General features: G+C 38.5%; 1 protein-coding gene across 6 annotated transcripts in view; it reads left to right on the top strand.

Annotated features, from left to right (window-relative positions):
- Positions 1–13,998, top strand: part of HERC4 (HECT and RLD domain containing E3 ubiquitin protein ligase 4) — a 37,623-nt gene extending 23,625 nt beyond the window's left edge. For 4 of the 6 annotated variants that reach the window (XM_057403230.1, XM_057403229.1, XM_057403228.1 and 1 more), the window contains exons 16-26: positions 557–673; positions 3,286–3,309; positions 3,783–3,881; positions 5,743–5,910; positions 6,035–6,178; positions 7,547–7,713; positions 8,140–8,206; positions 8,436–8,518; positions 10,673–10,856; positions 11,436–11,538; positions 12,619–13,998. In XM_057403230.1, the coding sequence (XP_057259213.1) occupies positions 557–673; positions 3,286–3,309; positions 3,783–3,881; positions 5,743–5,910; positions 6,035–6,178; positions 7,547–7,713; positions 8,140–8,206; positions 8,436–8,518; positions 10,673–10,856; positions 11,436–11,538; positions 12,619–12,827 (1,365 nt within the window). In that variant the 3' untranslated portion in view covers positions 12,828–13,998. Of the gene's footprint in view, positions 1–556; positions 674–3,285; positions 3,310–3,782; positions 3,882–5,742; positions 5,911–6,034; positions 6,179–7,546; positions 7,718–8,139; positions 8,207–8,435; positions 8,519–10,672; positions 10,857–11,435; positions 11,539–12,618 lie in introns of those variants that run through there. The other 2 variants (XM_057403233.1, XM_057403234.1) reach the window with 2 other exon arrangements.
- Positions 13,999–22,574: the final 8,576 nt, after the last annotated feature.

Genomic DNA, 22,574 nt, shown 5'->3' with positions numbered 1-22,574 from the left:
AATCAAAGTTCTTAAACTTGTGCAAATACAGGAACAAGTACTTTTATCCATTATATATGTGAATATGTATATTCATCACTGTTTCTGTGAGATCATATGATGCTTCAAAGTGTCATAGAATCACAGAATCCTAGAATAGTCAGGGTTGGAAAGGACCTTAAGATCATGTAGTTCCAACCCCACTGCTATGGGCAGGGACACCTTCCATTAGACCATGTTGCTCAAGGCCCCATCCAGTCTGGCCTTGAACACTGTCAGAGATAGAGCATTCACCACTTATTTGGACAGCCTGTTCAGGTGCCTCACAGCACTATGTTGTGTGGTATTGTGTGCTCTGTTAATATACTTTTCTTTGCGTCTTTTCTTTGATATTTTGAACAATCAATGTATCCTTGTCTTTAACACTGTTCTCTGCATTTTGGTAGGCACTGTTGTTTTTTCTGTAAGTTTTTTAGTAGCTGTGTCTGTGGTTGGTGTATCAAATTCTTGAAAAACATGAAAAATGTTCTTTTCAAAACTGTTATACAAAGCACTAATAACAAACTGCACTTCTTAGGTAAATGAAAGAGGACAAGTTATACAGTATGACCGATTTTACATTCATGAGATACAAGATTTGATAGATATTAGAAATGACTATGTCAACTGGGTCCAGCAGCAGGTATTTGGAATGGTAAGTTGTGTTAGGTTTTGTTTGGGGTTTTTTGTAAGTGTTTCCCCCGTATTTTGTTTTGTTTTTTTCCCCTTTAGAGAAGTCTGTTTTTTTTCTTCACAGATCACTGATGCTGGACAGACTCATGTCAGGTACTAGCAAAGAAAGAATTGCTAAATAGGCATGCTTCTTGTAGGGCATTATTCTTGGTACTGACACTGATCAACGTGTTCAATTAAAAAGTGATTTAGAATGCTGTTACTTGAGACTTGCCATGTCAAAAAAGTTAGGAAAATGATAATTCATGATAGCAAAACACCCTGGTAATCTGAATTGCTGTGTAAGATAGGTTCTGTTATTGAGAAAGCTGAAACTATCTTGGAAAACTAAGTCCACAAGCATAATAGGGACTCACAGGAGATGAATAACTAGACAGACATCCTAGCTGGGGGAGTGAGTGAGTGAGTGGCTCTGTGGTGCTTAGTTGCTGCTGGGGTTAAGCCATGATATTAACATAGTTTTCTACTGTGAGTATAACAAGAACAGAGATAATTAATTCCTGGATCTGTAAACAGAAGAGTGATAAGTGGGATTAAATTAATGCCTGTACAGAGAATTAGTGAGTTGGATAGGAATTTGCCACACAGTTCTTTGACTTACGCTTTGGAAGAATATTGAGAAAGCTAATATGCTTTCTCTAGCCACATAAGTTTAATTTTTTTGCAGCAGTACCTGGAAGGTGTTCATCATGGGAAACCTACTTTTGCTGTATTTTATGAGTACAAAGCAAGTGATGCCATCTCCCAAAGAATTAAAATTGTAAAGTAACAGCATCAGGAAGATTGGGGAGTGTAAAGAAATAATGAGTCAGTATTGGCAGTCATGACAGACATTTGTTTCAGTCAGAGTTGTCTGAAGACATAACCAGTGTGTGATATAAACTGGTGTTGATAGCTAAGAGGGGTGGTACACTAAATGAGATGTAGAAGCTATGGATAAGCATTGCAGGGCCTTAGAATTAGAGGCAGGCTGTATATTTGGAACAGAGAAGCATATGCCAATGAAGGGTACAGAAGTTGTGGAATTTAAAAATAATGGTCTTTGTGCTTTAAGTGAATGTAAACAAACTCAAATTGCATGTCATAATTGGGGAAGAAAATACTGAATATGGGAAAATGAGAACTGGAAAACTGCCTTATAATGGAAGTTTTAAGCACCATTTGTTATTTAAATCTGAAGACTGAACTTGACATTACTGTGAAAATACTAGGTACTAAATTTCCTTTTAATCATAATTTTGTCATTTATTTCTGTAGTTTCAAGTTTAGCAGAAAACATTACTCTGATTTATGATAGGACTGGAAAAAAATAATTCCATGGCCTTAGTCAGATCTCCTTCCTAGATGGTTTTGATGGCCTTATTCTCCCTTCATATCAGCTAGTTTCCTGTGTTCTTGCTTTTAAAATTATAAGAAACCCTACTTGCCTATTGAAACAGTAATAATAAATCAACATTTCATTTGCTGGTCTAATTTTTACTGTCATTACTTGAGGCAAAACTGTTTGCTTAGTTCCTTAATTAAAATGTGGAGGGTAAAATATAGAAGAAAAGAGAATCTGAGAAGTATTCAGAGTATTCTCAGAGAGAAACTTGGAAAAAAAAACCCTCTTATTCTTTCAACAAGAGAAAAGGGGGGGAAGGGGGGAAACAAAGGAATGAAATGATGGAACTATTGATTTGAAGAGGTATTCTTGAGATACAGCTTAAAGGAACTGAGAAAAAAACCATTTGAATTAGAAATGAATAATGGTATATACAATAGGAGTGCAAAATTGCATAAATCTGTGATGAGTTTGATAATCAAATCTGATGTTTCTTGGAGGAATTAAGGATACAGATAGAAAGTATTCTGGCCATCTCTTTCTCCGAGCCATGGATGCCTAGATATTTGACTTGTTAGTCTTGTATATATAGTCAAATTTAAAAAGTATTAGTTTGTCATGACTTTTTATTCTGTTTGTTCTCTGCCTGCTAGGTAGAAACAAACTTAGCTTTCAGTGGAGGATAAGGAGGGTACAGCACCAGATGGATAACTTAGTTTCTCGGCTTGTTGTGGAAGTCTCCACACAGTCCCAATGATATATATTGGCCTGTCTCAAATTTCAAGAGTCAATTTGTTTTCTTATACATTATAGACCAAAATAATTCTTCAGACTTCATGGTAAAGTGATGGGGTTCCTTTTTGGTTTTAAATTTTTACTCATTCAAGATATTTTGCATTTCAGTTGACATACTATAGTCATCTGAGACAGAGTACACGTAGATAAATGCAAATGTAATTTATTAGTGTATGGAAGTAAACATTTAAAATCTTTACTTTTTGCATCCAAGAAAACACGATACTTCATTGGTCTTTTTTCTGAGGGCTGATACATAAGGTGTCAAAAAGGCATGGTTGTATTTCATAGATTAATTAGAATGTTTATGGTTGATACTTCTCGGTAAACTTTCTCTTGGGGGGAACCTGTAGATAAATATATTTATTTCTACATCAGAGATGAATAATTAATGCAGACACTAATGCTGCTTTTTCATCTTAATTATTGCTACCTTTGTGCAAATGCTGTCATAGGATGTCAACCATGGATTAACTGAGGTAAGATTGGTTGCAGTCTGATTTCTTTTGCAAAATATAAGGAAATCAGAAATACGAATGTCAAGGTTTGTCTTGTGTGTTCTGTTGGGTGTAAAGCTCTTGGTTAGCACAACTGTAATCTGAAAATGTTTTTGTGGAGCAAAAATATGTAATTCTTTGTACTGTAAATGTAGAGCAGCATTTGAAAACAAGGACTACTTTGGTAATACCCACTAGCTGTGATAAAAGTTCTGAAATTAATATGTATCAAGTGAGTGTGGTGTTTGTGTGTGGGTTGGTTTTTGTTTTGTTAGCTGAAGTATTAAATATTTGAAAATCTACCTAATTTTCCTAAGATGCTTTTGTCTTTCATTGATGATGAGTAAAGATTTTTTTTCTCTTTGTAGTAAAATCTAAACCATTTTAATGGCTTCTTTAACTATAATTGTGTTTTTTAAATAAGCAGAGATATGACGCAGTTCTTTTCATTGTAGTTAACGGATATTCCTGTTACAATTTGCACATACCCATTTGTATTTGATGCCCAGGCAAAGACAACTCTCCTACAAACAGATGCAGTCATACAGATGCAGGTAAGAGTCTCAGTTTTTAATATTGTGAATATTAGTTAGCTAGTTGGGGGCTTTGGGATGTTCCTGGTGTTGGTGGGTTTTGTTTGGTGCTTTTCTTTGTTTGAACTCTCTGTAATCTCTTCTGCCTAAGAACGATGGAACTAGTTTTAATCTTGGGGTGTGTACATGATAGAAGCTAGTGGCTTTGTGGGTTTGAGATCTCAAGATTGTTTATTAATTGCATGATTTTCTAAGGAACTTCTTTTTCTTTCATGAATGAGAGAGCTTTTTTTGAGGTGTTAACAACCCATAGTACATGTGTAAAAAAAAAAAAAAGTAAACAACAACACTAAAGGCAAACAAACCACCAACCTACAAAAAAAACCCAGCCATCACCCCCAACCAAAAAAAAAAAACCAACCCCACCTTCCATATGTGCAGACTTTAAATTGTATATATATGTACAGCCTGGACCTGGAAGTCTGCCTGTCTTGCTAGAGGCAGCAGCCAGTTACAGTTAATTTTAATTTCTTCTCTTGATGGGATTTAGGAGCTATTGCTGTTCTTAAGATTAGTTAGTATCAGCAATATGTTGGAACCACGTGAATATCTAGTGCACACCTGATTTCTTTTTTCATCTGTCATAACCACCCTCAGGGTGCTGCTAAACTCTGAAGTCTGATCAGTGTCTGCAAGGCAATTGAAAAGAAATTTATCATGAAAATCTAGCATCTACTTGGGACAGTTGGAGTAGGTTCCCTAATCTTGCAGTTTACGATAGTTTTTTGGCTCTTTTCCTGTTAAATGTAATTATATGTTACTTCTAATTTGTTCACTTCTGTTTCAACTAGAGACTTTCCTAGAGATACTTTATACAAATAATTCTATATCTTGATCCATATCTATTGTCTAGAGGTAGATGCACTAGACAACCCTAAAGTAGCTGAGAGTATGTGTTTTTATGATTTTATTGGTAGAGCTGAAAGCAGTGGTGAGCTATTCTTTTGTTCAATGTTTGGAATTTTTTGTGTCTATATAATCCATATCTGTTCAGCTGCTGTAAAGGTATAATAAATCATATTCTTAAAGGAGGAATGAAGGGAGGCCACTGCAAAAGTAACAGCAGTAAGAGCAGCATTCCTTCCCCCCATGTTTATAATGTTTAACATAATAAAACTTATTGTTCTGAGTCTGAAATGAAATAGAAAAGTCATGCACAAGTAATGAGCTCATTAGGAAAAGTGCTAGCTTGGTTTTGTAGTTCATAATAAACATAGTTTATTATGCCTATGGTTAACACAAATGTTTGAATTCAGGGAAATGTTCACACTGTTTTTTCCTACAAGCAATTACATAGTGTTAAAACACACAAACTTTCAAGAGCCCTAGGTTGTGTTCAGAACATTTGCAGTAGTGTTTAGTTTTTGAGCATGTAATACAAAAATTAAAATACAAATTAAATAGATGAGCAATCACTTTTCATTCTGTGAATTAGCTTTTAATGGATGTTTTAATGTCAGATTTATGTTAAACAGCTTATTCTTCATTAGATGAAGTCCAGTGGTTTTTTCTTCCTTTTCTTACCAAACAGTATTTTGACTGGAATGTCCAAACCTGTATTCTAAGAGTTCCCTGAGCATTTGCTAAGACTTCCTGAATATTAGCAATGATGAGGCTAATGGGTAAAGGAAAAAAGTTTTCTGACAAGAAACATTTCCTTAGATAAAAGGAATATAAAGAAAATTTGGGCAAACTCATTAGCTTTCACAATAGCTAGTCCCATTCATGTCTTCTGCACTTCTTAAGACCACACTGATGGCTATCTAATGTTGACAGGAATCTTATCTTACCTACTGACACTTCCACTTTGTTTTCCTCCCAGATGGCTGTTGATCAGGCTCACAGGCAGAATTTGTCTTCTCTTTTTCTGCCAGTATTTGAATCTGTCAACCCATGCTTGATATTAATGGTACGGAGAGACAATATTGTAGGAGATGCTGTGGAAGTCCTAAGGAAAACAAAAAACGTAGACTACAAGAAGCCACTCAAGGTATTATCAGCACATATTGCTTAAAGTGTCTTTCACTGCCATGCTAGTAACTGAGACTATTTTTGGACAATTCTTGTTTCACAATGTGTTTTTAATTCAGTGCTAACTGAATTGTGTATTTCAGGTTATTTTTGTAGGGGAAGAAGCTGTTGATGCTGGAGGTGTTCGGAAAGAATTTTTTTTGCTCATCATGAGGGAGTTGCTTGATCCCAAATATGGAATGTTCAGGTATTATGAAGAGTCCAGACTGATCTGGTTCTCTGATCAGGTAGGGTGAGATCTGTGGTCATTAATTTTCTTTTGACTTACAATATTTACATTTATAATGAATGAACAATAGTAGTTTATGATAGTTTTATTTCAAGAGGAGAAGCTGCAGTCATCTCAAAAAAATGTTCATTTTTGTCATTGTGTTGTGGTTCAAGCCCAGCTGGCAACTCAGAACCACACAGCCCCTCACTCACTCCCCCAGTTCTTCCTCCTCCCCTCTCCTGGAGGGATGGAGAGGAGAATTGAAAGAATGTAACTCCCATGGGTTGAGATAAGAACAGTCCAGTAACTAATGTATAAGACAAAACCACTACTGCTGCCACCAATAATAGTAATGATAAGAGAAATAACAAGGGGAGAGAATACAATCACTCACCACCCTCCAACCAATATGCAGCCTGACTCGAGCAGTGATCTTGCCCTTCCGGGTAACTCCCTCCAATTTATATACTAGGCATGATGTGCTCTGGTATGGAATACCTCTTTGACTGGTTTGGGTCAGGTGTCCTACCTCTGCTTCCTCCCGGCTTCCCCTCCTCCCTGGCAGAGCATGAGACTCAGGAAGTCCTTGGTTGGAGTAAACATTACTTAGCAACAACTAAAAACATCGGTGTTATCAGTGTTGTTCCCAGGCTGAAAGTCAAAAACAGAGCACTGCACCAGAAGGAGAAAAATGACTGCTGCTGCTGAACCTAGGACATATTGTTAGATCAAAACTTTTCCCTTCTGTTTTCCCTGTTCCTCACTTAGTCCTTACCAGTTGTCCCTAACACAGGCAAGTTTTGTAGGAAGAAGTGCCAGATAGAGTAAATCAATTCCAAGAACAGGATCAGTATAAATGAAACTGGCAGAGATAAACTCTTGAAGTGGATGTTGAACAGGTCAGTGTTCAGTCACATTTATGGGTTCATTTTGTAGGTAGTCATCTAGTCATACTTTCCCAGAAGTTTTCATTCCTCTTTCAAATAAAAGCACTCACTAGGGTAGCTATATCACAAATACCTGAATGTTAACATTTCCACAGATGTGTTTTAAACCGTGGCTATGAACTCCAAAGGAGTCAATAGTCAGCTCTTTCTCACAGAAATTGTTTTTTGTAAAAATTTATGCATATTTAAGACTGAATAGTGCAGTAATAAGTCACTGGCAAAGCCAGAGTTATGTTTCCTTAGGTTTCAGTGTCTCTCAGCTGGTTAAAGCTTTAGGCTGTTTTCCCCAATACTTATGTCTGCATACAGAGTTAAAGAAAATATAAATTAAACTCACTCAGATTATACTGCACTTTACACTTTTTTTTTTTCCTGCACTCTATAAGATTAAAATAACCTCTTTATTTTAAACCATCTTGTCTGTTTTCTGTTCTTAGACCTTTGAAGACAGTGACTTGTTTCATTTGATTGGTGTTGTCTGTGGGCTAGCAATATATAATTTTACTATAATAGACCTTCATTTCCCTTTGGCTTTGTACAAAAAGCTTTTGAATAAGAAACCATCCCTGGATGACTTAAAAGAATTAATGCCAGATGTTGGCAGGTAAGTGAAAAAGAAAAATGAGTATTAATAGGAATTAATTTTTAATTCAGCATTTTCTTTCAAGAGCATAAAGAGAATGTGTTATTTTCACACCAACAGGATAAACAGCGTGTCATTTGAGAAAGGATGCATGCTGTTGTTAAACACCTGCTTCTAAATGCTTGGGTTTAATATTTGTGTTTTCTGTTTTATTATCCTACAGTAATTTTAGGGTAAAATAATATTTGAAATTCATACCTTTATGTTTTAGGCATTAATTAAAAGGAAATAACACTACAAAGTGCAAGTTAATGGGCTAATAAAGTAACAGTAGAAAGATTTTATTATATTTTTTTTACTTGAATTATAAAAGCATAAAGAATGCTTCAGAACAAGAAGTTAATCTTTCTTTCCACTGATACAAGTAATTTGTAATTTGTTTTGCAGGGGAATGCAACAGTTACTGGACTATCCAGAGGATGACATAGAAGAAGCATTTTGTCTTAATTTTACTGTAAGTTTTACAAAGTTCTTGAAATGTTTCTGATCAAGCTCATCAGAAGTATTATCTATCACCATCTGTTAGAACTGCCTCTGATGGAGTGTTTGAGCAAAAGCATCAGCTGCTGATTTGCATGAATTTTAGCATGTGCCTGCTGTTCATTGTGCTATTAGCTAAGTGGTGGGAAGAAGTACAGTATGCAGTAAATACAATTTGTACTGTTCTTGTTTGTTTTAAATAGATCACTGTGGAAAATTTTGGTACAACAGAAATTAAAGAGCTTGTTCCTAATGGTGCTGATGTTCCTGTAGTCAAACAAAATAGGTGAGTTTTATGGGTTACAGGGTAGTTCAGTGTTGCTCTCTGTGTTGGGAACGTAACTGGACTGCAATAAGTATCCTGTACCAAGCTGTTACTCTAATGTTGGAGGCAAAGCTACTTTAGTTTTTTGCCAAGCTGTTCTCATTTGTATTGTTAAAATAGCTGTTGTATTGTATTGACACTGCAACAGGTTGCCCAGAGAGGTTGTGGATACCTTATCCCTTGAGTGTTCAAGGCCAGGCTCGAATGGGACTTGGAGCAACCTGGTCTAGTGGAAAGTGTCACTGATTCTTTATTTAAGGTTTTGTCAGTTGTGGAGAGGCTATCTAATTTTACTCAGAATGTGTAATACTTCTTTTTCACTTTGAGCTTAGAAATATTTTGAAGCTCTTTATGGTCCATTTTGACTACATGATCTTCATTTTCTAAGATTAAAAATAGTCATGATTCTGCAGGAATGTAATTGGAATTTAGTGCGTAATGTTTGAAAATTCAACCTTGGTGCAATTATTTATTAGTATGCAAACTACAAGTGTGTGGTATCTATTCATATATGAAATATTATTTCAGAGAAGTGTCCCATTTATAGAGCAGATAAATTGTTATCTAGTGCTATTGTTGGAAGAGTGTGTGAGAGGTGGGATTCTTATACATATATATATATATATACATGTATAAATCTGGTGGTTTGTCCCTTTTTTTGCAGAATACTACCATTTTCATATCTCTCTCTGTCAATCCTCTCATATTCCTGTCCTTTAATCTTGGTGAATTCTCTGTGCTTTTACTTCTCCCACAGTAAAGGGAGAGTCAAATGGCAAGAGCATACTCTGAGAACAGAATGCATCTAAGTTATGCATGGTAGGAACGAGGGAGGAAATGTACCTCTAGGCATGTTCCTAGAGGGCAAATTTTTGGTAGCATTTTTTTATAACTGGCTCATTTTTTTTTTTGTAACTTTCCTCCTTTTAGAGGAAAGAGTTTTGGGGGGTGGGGGTGGGGTGTGTTTGTATGGGTGGTTTTTTAAAATCCTTGCCGTAAAGCTGGGGATATATCATTTTGTGGTGCTTCAACATGATAGTTTTGAAATTCCCTGGTGTTGGTCTGGTGGTCTGTCACCAAGTGGCAGTAAAATCGGAGTTGAATTACAAGAAAATTTCCAACGTGTCCATGTAATGTATGCAGCACTGTCATCTGCTGTCTGGGACCAGTGAAGAATTTCTGAAAATCCAAATATTCCATGATGCTTGAATTCATTTTTAAAAATACTAGCAATTAGTTTATTACTATGAATTATCTCTGGATCAGCCTTTTCTTCCAGGGTTAGTATAATACTAAGTTACCTACGTCTCTGCTAATTACATGGTGCACATAAAATCGGTGTTTCATTGAGCCCTGGAAGAGAAGGACTGTGATTCACCACTCCCTCAGTTCATCTTCAGTATTTTCAGTTCAACCATTTTAATAGATGTATCATCAAAATGTGTTCAGATAATTATTTTTTTTTTAATTGTTGGTGATGCTTATTCGAGTACTGTGGATGTTGTTCAAATACTTTGGGTTTCCACAAAGAATGAGTTTTTGGTAGGGTAACTAATCTATAACTGAAGTCACTCTGCCAGTGTAGAAACTTACAATGTTAACTAGGATTGATTAAAAGGTAATTAACTGATCTTTCTGCAGTAGAGGATTCAAATGTCTGTTTGAAGTTGATTTGCATTTTTAGTGCAAATTAACTTTTTAAAATACAGCAGAGCTTGACTAGTCAGTTTCAGGATGCTGCATGTAATTCAAGCCTTTAAGCTTGTTGCCATTCAGTCCGATTTCACTGCAATGCATACAAATGAGAAAAATGGTTACAGTGCCTGAAATAACACTAAAAGTTACTATTTTGCTGTTGCACATTATGGACTCTTTGTTAGAGTGCATGGTGGGTGTTAGAGGGCGTGGTGGGTAAATACATTTGTGTCATTTTTATTTATATCTTCATGATGGCTGTAACGTGAAGAAGATCATGTAATATGGTCCTTTTTGCTTCACTTCCTATGCTGTGTTCTATACAGAGGTGGCTCCTGTTTTATTGGTAGAAGGGTGACACATGCATTTTTTTTTTTCCCCTTCTCCTTCAACAAAATTTATTTTTTCTTCTCTGTACAGGCAGGATTTTGTAGATGCATATGTAGATTACATCTTCAATAAATCTGTGGCTTCCTTGTTCGATGCATTCCATGCAGGCTTCCACAAAGTATGTGGAGGTAAAGTTCTTCAGCTCTTTCAGCCCAGCGAGTTGCAGGCAATGGTGATTGGGAACACAAATTATGATTGGAAAGAGTTGGAGAAGGTAAGAACCATGGTTAGGTATTTGTTTCACATGCTTTTGCATCTGGAAAAGAATAAAATGTGTTCTTTTGAGTTCTGTTTTCATTAATATGACTTCCAGCTTTGACTGGATTGACTGCATGAGTAAGGAAATTTTCCTCCCCCCCTTTCTTTTTTTTTTTTTTACATGTCAGTGAATGAAGACACTAAAATATCATTTTTACCTTCCTGCTTAAAGTTTGTCCATCTAATTTCTGAAGGAAATCAGACTTAGAAGAAGAAAGATCCACAGAACTAAATTGTAGCTCTAGATAATGTGTTACATTAGAAGGGGGAAGTGAAAAAAACGCATATAGTTTATACAAGTAAATATTCTTGATTGCCAAAACTCACTGTCAAACTTTGTCTCTACTTTATTTGGATTGAATATGCTTTGGAGAACCTGCATCTGTCTGTGTAGTTGAAGTCAGAGTGAGCAGCTGAAGAAAAACAATGTCACTTGCAGTATCCCTTTACACAAACCACATTTATTCTACTTTAATGTCAGATTATCCCACTAATTCTGCATGCAAACAATAACCCAATTTCCTGCTCATTTTAGAATACAGAATACAAAGGAGAATACTGGGCAGACCATCCTACAATTAAAATATTCTGGGAGGTTTTTCATGAGCTGTCTTTGGAGAAGAAAAAACAGTTTTTGCGTAAGTATTTGAAACTACTTTGCAGAAGTTGCTAACTGAACAGGAGCACTGTGATTTTAGGCCTGATAAGGCCTGATGAGAGGGCAGACATCCATATCTGTCTGTAATGTGATCAGTTTTATTTGGAAGAAAAAAAAAAAAGCAGAGGAAATTGATTATGAGCTTGTTTCTGATTTTGCTGGGGTTGCCCTGAGTAATTCTGGGTGGTGGGAATTTACAAGATCACAGTATACCGGAACAGCATTGAATGCAAGAACGAAAACAAAATCAAACGTCTGCCCCCCCTCCCAAATCCCTCCAAAATCAAACAAAAAAAAAAACAAACAAACCCCAAATCACCTAAAACCCCAGCAACCTAAACTGCTGGTGTCATCTATGTTGTGACTAGGAATTCTTTTCTCTTTTTTTGAGCTAAGATTCACATTCTTCATTATTTTTCTTTCATTACACGCAAGTTGAATTTTGGAGCCATAGCTGGTTATTAATACATCATGGTACTGATACGAGCACAGAAGTGCAGGGAAGAGAAAGTTATTGAAGCTTCCTGTGAATGAGCATTGTTGAGAATAGATCATAGATTAGTTTTGAATTCAGATAAACTTCATATTGTACAAACTAATTCCATGTATTTACAGGATATGTGCCAGTGCTCAATAAAGGTTTAGCTAGTGGATTTTAAATAACAAAGTCTAATGTATGAAGAACCTCCTGTTTTCTCTTTTTTGTCGTGGTTCTTGGGTGCCTTTTTTTTGCCTTTTTTCTTTTTTTGTTTGGTTTGGGTTTTTTGTGGTTTGGTTTTAGTTTTTAGTTTTTTTTTTCTTTTTCCTAAGACTGGTTTCCTATGTTAAAATTGTTTTCCTTTATATATCACCTGTTGTGTTACAGTTAAGAGTCCATGTGTGAGCTAGAGATGGGGTTAAATAATTATTCCATGGTTTTCAAACTTAGTAGAACAACTTCAATGTGAAAAGCTAACCCTTGTTGGAATAATTAAAAAAATGCAAACAGTGATTGGAAGAGTAGATATGACAGAGACCATCTTAAACTACTTTCAAGATATTGTTTATTTTTTCTTGGCAGTGTTTCTGACAGGCAGTGATCGTATTCCAATTCTTGGAATGAAGTGTCTTAAGCTAGTCATCCAGCCAACAGGAGGTGGAGAAGATTATCTTCCGGTAGCTCACACTTGCTTTAATCTTCTTGATCTTCCAAAATACACAGATAAAGAAACCCTGAAGTCTAAATTGATCCAGGCTATAGATCACTACGAAGGTTTCAGTTTAGTATAACTTCAGAAATGAGAGTTCTGTGTAACGTGGGATCATTAAACTAACTCTTTGTGTCTTTCTTGTGGTGGTAAGTTCAGTGGATTAAATGATTGAGTTGATAATATAACTGATTATTTGAGAAAATGTTCAGTGGTACGGATATTCATGGGAGCCAAAACACATTAACAAAAATGAGGAACTGTCTTAATACATGCCTTCTTGTACAGAACCATGTGGGTTTTGCCATCTTACAATAAAAACAAGAATATTGTGAATGGGAGTCAAGTTTCACTAACATGAATTAACATTTCTCCTTATGCAAACAATTTGGCGTGTGAGTGCATGAGAGACTTGCTTAAGTTTTTCAAATCACCTAGTAAGAACATTTAACTTTTTCCCTGATAAATTCACTTGGTAACTTTTCATTTTGTAAATAATAAATTTTTTGTGATAAAATAATTATGTTCCAATAGCATTATGGTTTCTATTGCTTGTAATTGAATATGAGCTTATTTTATGGCTTTTAACAGGAAAAAAAAGTGACTACTCTGATTTCTGAAGATATATATTTTTCTGATTTGTTTTAAGAACCTTAATACCAAAAGTGATTGTTTAAGGGACAGTCATCTTCACAATGTACAATCCATGAAGGAGTCACTTAGTGTCGATAAAAAAAACTGCATACAATGGCATTTTCAGTATGTGGATGGACAAACTGACTTAATACACCGTTTTATTTTTAAGGACTGATTCTGTAATTAAGTGGACACAGTTACAAGAGGTTGATTTATCATTTGAAACCTCTGCAGCCATGTGTCAAGAATAAACCTTAAAAGAAAAAGATGCACCAGACAGTCGTTGCTGTCAAGAGGTTAAACATTTATTTTTAAATGCTGAAAGCGTAGTTTATGGTTTCTAATAGAATTTTCACTTTTTTCCAGAAAAATGCATTTGAAATAACTCTTTAACACCCCCCTTCCCTTTTCTTAAGATTTTATTTTTAGTATAATTGCCCTGAGACGATTGTGCTTAGCTGGACACTTTTGGATTTGACTTTCCTTCTCTGATTAAATTCCAGACTTTGTGGTGTTAATGCATATGTGACTTGCAGCTGTGAAACAAATATTTATTTTTTTTAGATTTTTAAATGCAGTGAAAAAATTCAAGCTATAATAAAAAACTCAAATGAAAACCTTTGTTGGTTGATGTGTATGGATGCTTGCATCATGCATATTTCTTCAATTGGAGAGTAACTTTTGCATATATTAAATCAAGAGTACAGCTAGGATACCAAGATCTCAATTGAAAAGCAGAGAAATTAATTTGTTGTAATAAATTGTATAAAACCTGCAGTTTCTGTGCTGGCAGGAGATGTGGATAACATACAAAGTGGTTGGTACAGTGAAAATAATTCTCTTTTCCTTAACACTGTGTTTTTACAGCTTTCTCGTGCAGTGTCACCTCTAGTAATATCTTTGTATGCAGCCCATACTCCATCTTTTCCAGCATTTGTTATCTGGTTGGGAAATTCTCCCTCTTGTGAAAAACAAGAAAAGAACAAATATTTAAGCAGCTTAATCTTACTTACAATACATGGAAGAAAGAAAAGGAGTGAAAATAAAGTATTATTCCTCATTTTACCAGGTAATATTGAAACACTGTTTTTAAATTGTGAAACACCAAGATTACAAAGGCAGATATTTCAAACTTGAGATGTGGCTGATGTAAAGCTCTCGTCTGGGTTTTATTCTTGTGTTTTACGCAGTCAGGAGCTGGGTTTTTTTTCTATGGGACTCTTGCTTCATTCAGTGTACAGTTGATGATGTTCACTGAGGGTTTTTTTTAATGCTTAATTGTGCAGGTCCTAATTTAGTCTGTATGATCTAAACCCAGCACTGTATATATGTATTTAATTTTGCTATGGGACTTTCTCAGATTATTGCTGTATTGGACTTTTCACCAATATTAGAATCATAGAATCATAGAATAGTTAGGGTTGGAAAGGACCTTAAGATCATCAAGTTCCAATCCCCCTGCCATGGGCAGGGACACCTCACACCAAACCATATTAATCGGAAAGATGAGTAATATTCTGATCCTGTAGATAGGAGGGTCTGAGACAGAATCCAAGTCATAGTTATTGGACACTTGCCAATTTTTGGTGCCTAATTTAGGATGTACTAGAGAGCTTGGATGTCCTTTATCTTTGAAGTGCAGTTATTGTTGACTAAAACTGCTGTGGCAATTACTTCATGTTACTGCAAAAGTTTCTGCAGTATCAGCAAGTCATATTTCTTACTGTCTTGGAACATTAGGAAGTGTTGGGAGGTTCAGGAGGGGTGTTGAATGTTTGGTTAAATGTCATGTTCGGAACCCATTGGCAGAGCAGGGCTAGAGTTATTTTCCTCAGGACAGCATTCACCTGAGACTTTCTGTAATTTTGGCCTTGATTTTGTCCACAGCTGCAAGAAATGGAGTTGGGTCCTACAGAGCATGGTTGTATTTGCTAAATGCTCCTGATTATCTTGCAGGTGTTAGCACATTCTGTACAGCGAGACAGGTGCCCTGTGGCAAAACAGACATTATCTACATAACAAGGTAAAAGACTTCTATGTAGTACTAGAGTTATTGCTATTATTATATTACTTCCTTCAAGCAGTTTAATGCTTTCTGCAATACTTACACTGCTGTTAGTTCTGTTAACAGCCTTAACGGCCTTGTGAAGGATCTCTGCAGAAGTTGTACTCTGAAGTGTTTTTTCTGGCTGGAAGGAGGTGGGCAAGTGTCATTTTGCATACACTATTCGATGCTGTGCATCATGTGAGATACGGGGGAAAACAAATCCCTTCCATATTCTTAGCTAAAGTATTCATGGTGTTAATGAAGAAAGCCTAGGGCCTTCCTCCTTGTCAAATCTCCAATTAGGAAAGCTTAAATGCCACTTTTAAAAAAAGGTTTATGCAGGTAACTGGGGAATAGCAGTAGTTTGGGCTGCAGTGGGAGCAAAATTTGCAAAAATTCAAAATCTCTGAAGTATTTTCACTTGATAATTAGATTAGCATTTTGATAAAGATCTGGGATTATCACTGGGGAATACCAGTTACATGTCAAACTTATATCTCTGTTGTGGTTACTAAAGGACTTGTCATAGAGGTGCAGTCATGTACTGGGTTTATTGTACCCATCACATTAGTACAGGGTTGAAGGTTAAATTTGTATGACAGAAGTACACAGGCTGTTTCAACTACATGTACAGCAGAAGTGTGTCCCTCCTGTTCCAGGGAAAATCTAAAAATGTGGTTGCCCTACGTGTAGAACTATTAAAGCAACGAGCCCTGCTTAAGTGTAGTGACTTGTCTTCTTTGGCTCTTTATGGGACTTACTGCTAATAAGGTGGTTATTAATGTAGGACATCAAACTGCTATTTTAAAAAGGAATTCAATTCATCACATTGCTCTCTGTTGCAATAATCTTGATTTGTCAGGAATAGATGAAGTATAGTGAATGAAATTTAAAGAGTTTTTTATTTAAAAGCACAGGAGGTTCTGCAGTTAAATACTTGTAAATACTTAAAAGCTTTCTTTTGATAATAATAATACAGGGTTTGGCATGATAGACTTGTGTATATACTGAGTGTTACAAGAATGGCTGTGTTGATTTTCTCCATTGTGCAACCAGACCTATGTACTTGTGCGTTCTGTGTACAAATGTTTAACTCGGTTCTTGGGGGGGGACAACAAAGCATTTGTTTCCCTTGAAAAGTGATAGTTCCTGTTGATTACCAAGTGGGTATTCCTTAATTGGTAGGTCAGGCTGGAGTTTGGGTGGGTCAGTTTGTTTTTCAATATGCTGTTCAGGTTTATGTTGATCAAGTTTGGAACAGTAACTTTAAAAACTTGGGCTTTGAAAGCTCAGAGCATCCGTGATCACCTACCATAGCCAGATCTATTACCATACCTTAAAGCCTCGAGAAATCCCTGTGACTGTTTTCCTGGAATACACTACCTGGAATACCCACAGGTCTCTTACTGTCAGTAGACTGAACACTCTGAGCACATCCCTTGGCTTTGTCCATACTTCACTGATCTTTTACAAAACAACGAAATAACATTTTGCTGATGCATGGAGTGTGATCAGAGAACATCTGTGGGTAGCATTCAGCATAATTTTTCCTCTCCAGCCAAAGGCACTTGCGTCAGTCTCAGATTATTAGAAACAAAAATGAGGTTTGTGAATCTTGTGCCACATACAAACTGCAGAGCTATTATGTTCAGCATAGTGTGTGTGGTGCTAGTGGGGATCTTTATCATACCAAGACTCCAGGGTGAGCTTTTTGACAGGTCATACCCTGAGCATGTGAATCCCACTGGGCAGTTCCTCTAAGGGCTGTGCATGTCTACAGGTACTCACTCCTTTCCCTCGCATGCCTGATCCCATGAGGAATTGCAGTGAAGAAACAAAAGATGAGTATTATGTGAACACTTCGAGTTGAATAGAGTGTGAAAGTTCAATTTAGTTCCCTTTTTTGAACAAATACACAAGCTTTTTCATTAAAAGAAACAAAGCTGTTAGACCATAGCTAAAACCCAACTTCCTATAGAATATTTGCCATGACTTTGAAAAAATTTAAAGGTAAAATTAATTCAATTATTTGTGCCTTAATTCTGCACAGAGGTGACGTTGGTGCACCTGCTAGCAGCAGTGCTTGAGTATGGGGGGAGCTACACCTAGCATCTCAACAAACTTAAGGCTCTCCACTGCAAGGTATGAATGTCCTAAGGCACTCTGAGTTGCCAAGATTAAATTGGCAATAGCAAAGGGTGAGGGTAACCGAGGAGATCCATTGTATCTTTAGATGAGAGCATTGCTGGAACAAGCCCCCAGCAGTTTGGGGTGTTCCCTGGTGCCCATGCACTGGTTGTGCTCAGGGTCCAGCACTGCAGCAGGCTGCACTGGGGCAGTGGTCAGAGGGCCCGGTACCCAGCAGTGCGTTAAAGGTTCTGTAGGCCCCTCCCTGTCGGTGGCCTGCAGCGAATGCCTAGAGCAGTGCGAAAGATTGGGGTAAGAAGGCAGTGATGCTCCATTGTAGGGACTGAGAGTGATCATCTTTACCATACACTGTTTCGGGAGTAGTTGCTGCGTGGAGCCCAGCACGGGGATGCGAGGCAGCTTATATAGAACAGCTGCGGGGCATGAGCGGGCTGGGTCGGTGTCGGCGCCTTCGAAGGCGGCTTTGCGCGGTGCTCCTGGCAGCCCGAGCAGCCGAAGCGGGAGCGCAGCGGTATCGGGCTCCTGGCGGCTGCAGCGGCCGCTTTCGCTGGTGTTGCAGCATCCCATCCTAAATCCGACCGTTTCTGGGGCCGGGCAGTCACCGCGGGCTCACCTGACGGGAGCAGCGCAGCGTTGAAGCGCTTTCCCTGGCCGGCAGGAGGCCGCTCACCAGCACTCGCGCTTCCCTGAGTAAGCCGTATGGAGGGTGCGTGTAAAGCCAAGCAAGGAGCTGCCGCCGCCCGGCCCGGCGTCGCCTGGACTCTGTCCCGTCCCGCTGGTTTCTGGGACCGCCGTGGTAGGCGGCGAGTGGTGAGAGGGGCCGGGGTGCGGGTGCTGCTCTGCGCCGGCTCGGGATTCGGGTGGTAGGAGTGTGATCTGGTTATCCCGGGCTCCGAGTGAGCCACCTGCGTGCTGTGGGGAAGTGGATCCTTCTGCTGGTGCTGTGCTCGGAAGCGGTGCTTTGTTGTTTGGCAGTACTGTGAATAACAACTGAAAGGTGTTTGTGTGCTGGTTTTAAGGGCTTTGTGATTGTGTTTCCTTGTGGCTTTCAAAAACTCATAGGGAGTATCTGGAAGCTGTGACTCCATTTGTAGTTTGCCTGTGTCTGCTCTGTCAGTGGCTCCCTCACAGGGGACACTGGTGCAGGGGCAACTCTGAGAGGGGCTGGGCTGCATCCCAGGGCCGTGGGGTGGCTGGCAAGGGAGGGTGGTGTGTCTCTGCCTCTATGAGAGGAAAACCAGCAGTCCCAGGTTTGTGTCTCTTAAGAAATTTAGTCCTGTGAAGACCTATGGTGATGTATCTGCTTCCACTATCTCCAGGGCAGGATGAACATGCACATGGGATGTGCCTTATGAGTGTTTGCTTGGTTTGGTTTTTAAAGATCCAGTATAAACAGCCCAAAGATCCAGTATAAATAGCCCTTCGAAGCTCTCTGTTTCTTTATGTCACTTGACAACTGCCGTACTGGGTTAATTTCAGGTACAAACTTTCTCTACCTGTAGCTTACAGGAGAGTCTAGGGAGAGGAAAATACTCTTTTCCTTGGAATCCTTCTCAAGGAGCTTCAGGAGGCCTGTATCACCTGAATTTGACCAGTTCCTTTTTGAGGCCACTTTGAGCTCTCCCCAAGTCAAGGAGTTCCACAGTTCCTGTGTGATTGTGTACTTCACTGCCTCTGCTTTCCTGCATGTTCAGCAGAAATGTCCTTCGTCTGTGTTCTGTTTTTGGCTGTGATAGAGTTAATTTTCTTCCTAGTAGCTAGTGCAGTGCTGTGTTTTGGCTTTAGTCTGAGAACAGTGCTGATAACACAGCAATGTTTTAGTTGTTGCTAAGTAGCACTTAACCCTAATCAAGGACTTTTCAGTCTCATGCTCTGCCAGCGAAGAGGCACACAAGAAGCTGGGAGGAAGCAGAGACAGGACAACTAACCCAAACTGCCAAAGAGATATTCCCTACCACAGCGCATCATGTGTAGAAACTGGAGGGGAGTTGGCTGGGAGGGGATGGATTTTTGTTTCTCTTTTTGTTGTTTGCCATCTCAACCTGCAGGTGTTTCCTTCTTTGGATTTGCCTCCCCATCCCACCTTTGAGTGTGGGAGGTGAAGAGGAGTGAGTGAATGGCTGGGATGGTAAATAGAAACTCCTTTCCCATCATGCACCATTGTTGACACCATTATTACTTTTCCTACTGAGCCCTAGCATCCTGTCTGTCTTTTCAGAACTGCCGAGCTAAGAGGCACTATGCTACAGGTACTGTTAGGGCTTCATAACTTGATGGGTTATAGTAGTGTAGAACCATTCCTTATGTAGTCATGGCCAGTTGTTTTAGCCTGAAATTCTACATTTTGAACTGGATTGTCTTTTCCAGTCACTCTGTAGGTAAGTATATTATGAAAATAATTGCAAATGCCTTTAGGTTTGACCATTCTGGTCTGGTATTTCAGCACTGATATTGAACCTGAGGGACCAAATGACATCTTCTTTCTTCTCAAATGATTTTCAGATGGCTCCTGAATGCTGCTTTCGTTCAGACTTTCTGCTCTTGGAGCCCTCCCTGTTGGATGGTGTTTGGTGCTTTGCCATCACACCTTTTTTTTTAAAAAACGGTATTTTCCACAGTCAAACCCCATGAATTAAAAATGTACCGGGTTCAGGACAGAGCCCTAGAGAATACCTGGCCATGGAAAAATTTAGTACAAGATTTTAAAATATGGACTTCTTTTACATAACTTGAAATACTTCTGCAAGTCATTATTGTGATGAATTGTCGTGGTTTAAGTCCAGTCAGTAATTCAGAACCACGTAGTTGCTCACTCACTTCCCCCCTTCCTCCCCCTGGCTCCCAGAGGGATGGGGAGGAGAATCAAAAGAATGTAACTCCCAGGGGCTGAGATAAGAACAGTCCAGTAACTAAGGTGTAACACAAATCACTGCTGCTACCACCAATAATAATAATGATAAGGGAAATAACAAGGGGAGAGAATACAACTGCTCACCACCCGCTGACCGATACCCAGCCTGACCCGAACAGTGATCTAGACCTTCGGGTAACTGCCCCCAGTTTATATAATGGGCGTGACGTGCTGTGGTATGGAATACCTCTTTGGCTAGTTTGGGTCAGGTGTCCTGTCTCTGCTTCCTCCCGGCTTCCCCTCCTCCTTGGCAAAGCATGAGACTCACAAAGTCCTTGGTCAGAGTAAACATTACTGAGCAGCAACTAAAAGCATCGGTGTTATCAGTGTTGTTCCCAGGCTGAAAGTGAAAACACAGCACTGCACCAGCTATTAAGAAGGAGAAAACTGATTACTACTGCTGAACCTAGGACACGGATGCATCAAAATAGGCTGGAAGGAGCCTGGGGAATGGCACCATCTTATTAAGCAAATCCTTGTGCTTTTGCTTTTTTCAGTGTGTATTAATATATATATATATATATATGCTAAGAGGGATAAGGTGCTTTCATAGGGTAGTAATGCAAATGATGAGGGAGATAAGTCATCTTCCTTTTCAAGATTGTATGAATTGCAGCTGGAACTGAAGATGCTCTTCCATGCATCCAGATGAATTTCATCTGAGATACTAAATACTAAAAGCTGCAAGAGCAAATACTTCCTCATTTCCATTGTTTGCTGTATGATTGTTTTAAATGTTATTTAATGACAGCACCTTCACCTCAGGGGAAGGATGATGTGTGAAGTGGAGGAATAAGGTGACACGTTGTTGTTTGGGGTTATGCTTCTGTTCAAATAATACTGGCAAAGATACAGGAAAGAACAAAAAGCAGAACTTCATCAAAGTTCAGAAAAAGCTGCAGCTGTTTTATTCCAGAGGAAAAATGTTTTCAGGTCCTTTCAGAGTAATAAGAAATTGATGGAGAAACATTCGTGTCAAAAATTCCTAAGTGTTTTTAATATTTCCTGGCTCAAGTTGTGAGTTTTATACATTTCTGTGTTTTTTTTTTTTCCCTAAACCAAATGTAATTTGTGTTTGTGGGGTAGTGGTTCAGAAGTACAACGGAGCCATCAAAGTGGTAAGGTTTTACATAGTGGAAAGCCAACTGAACAGGTACAAGGGGAGAGGCTCTTGGTTGTACATGGGGGTCAGTATTCCTGTGCTCACAGGAAGCCATGGCACAAACCAGAGTGCCTGCCCAGAGCTCTGCAGGTGGAGCCTGGGCTTCATCTGCAGCCCAGGCAGGCAGGGGCACCCCTGCAGGGGAAACATGGGGTCTGTCAGCATTGTGAAACAGAAGTGAAATGCTTGTGTCTTTGATGCCAGAAAGTGCCCCGAGCTCCTGCATAGCTCAGGTTCCTTTACAGGGACCTTTTCCTGGATGTGGCTGTGTAGGGTCAGGGTGGGTGAGGCAAGTGGAAGAAGTGAAGGAAGCTTTGGGCTAGGCAGAGAAAGGGTGGCAGAGCTGCATGGTCCTGCAGCACAAGCAGAAAGAAGCACTCTTGTTCAGCACGGACAGCTGAAGTTAACTTGGGATTTGAAAGGAGAAAAGTAGTTTTTGTGAAGGACAATGTTGTGTTGTGCTTTAGGAGGCCATTTTACCAAAGATGGCGCTGAGCAGCCTCCTTCAGGCTGGGGTATTTTTTTTTTTTCCCCAAGGAGACAGATGAAAAAAAAAATATTTGCTGTGTAATGCCCTACATCAGCCAGGTTATAGGGCATCTTTTAGTACGTGTTTATGATCTAACTAGGAATTAACAGAAGCCAGAAATCAAATGACAATTTTAATAGACTTTAGAACAGAGCGTATGAGTATAAAACACTGGTTTTGTATTTCAAAAGTTGCAGGAAGATAGCCAGTCATTTTAAACAGTCTTCTACAAAACATATGCCAGTAGATTACATAAAAGACACTATATACAATTATAAAAGAGCAGAAACCAATCCTCACTGTAAAAATAATTTAAAACAAAGTATTTCAATTTAAAATATCTCCTATAGCACGAACTAATACATTGTGACATGCAAGTGGAAACAAAACATATTG

The sequence above is a fragment of the Pezoporus wallicus genome, unplaced genomic scaffold (assembly GCF_028554395.1).
Source record: "Pezoporus wallicus isolate ANWC-B61680 ecotype Strahan unplaced genomic scaffold, APGP_CSIRO_Pwel_v1 contig_4264, whole genome shotgun sequence".
NCBI classification, from domain to species: domain Eukaryota; kingdom Metazoa; phylum Chordata; class Aves; order Psittaciformes; family Psittacidae; genus Pezoporus; species Pezoporus wallicus.
The sequence above is the reverse complement of the archived record's forward strand: the minus strand, read 5'-3'. Positions and strand labels throughout refer to the sequence as shown.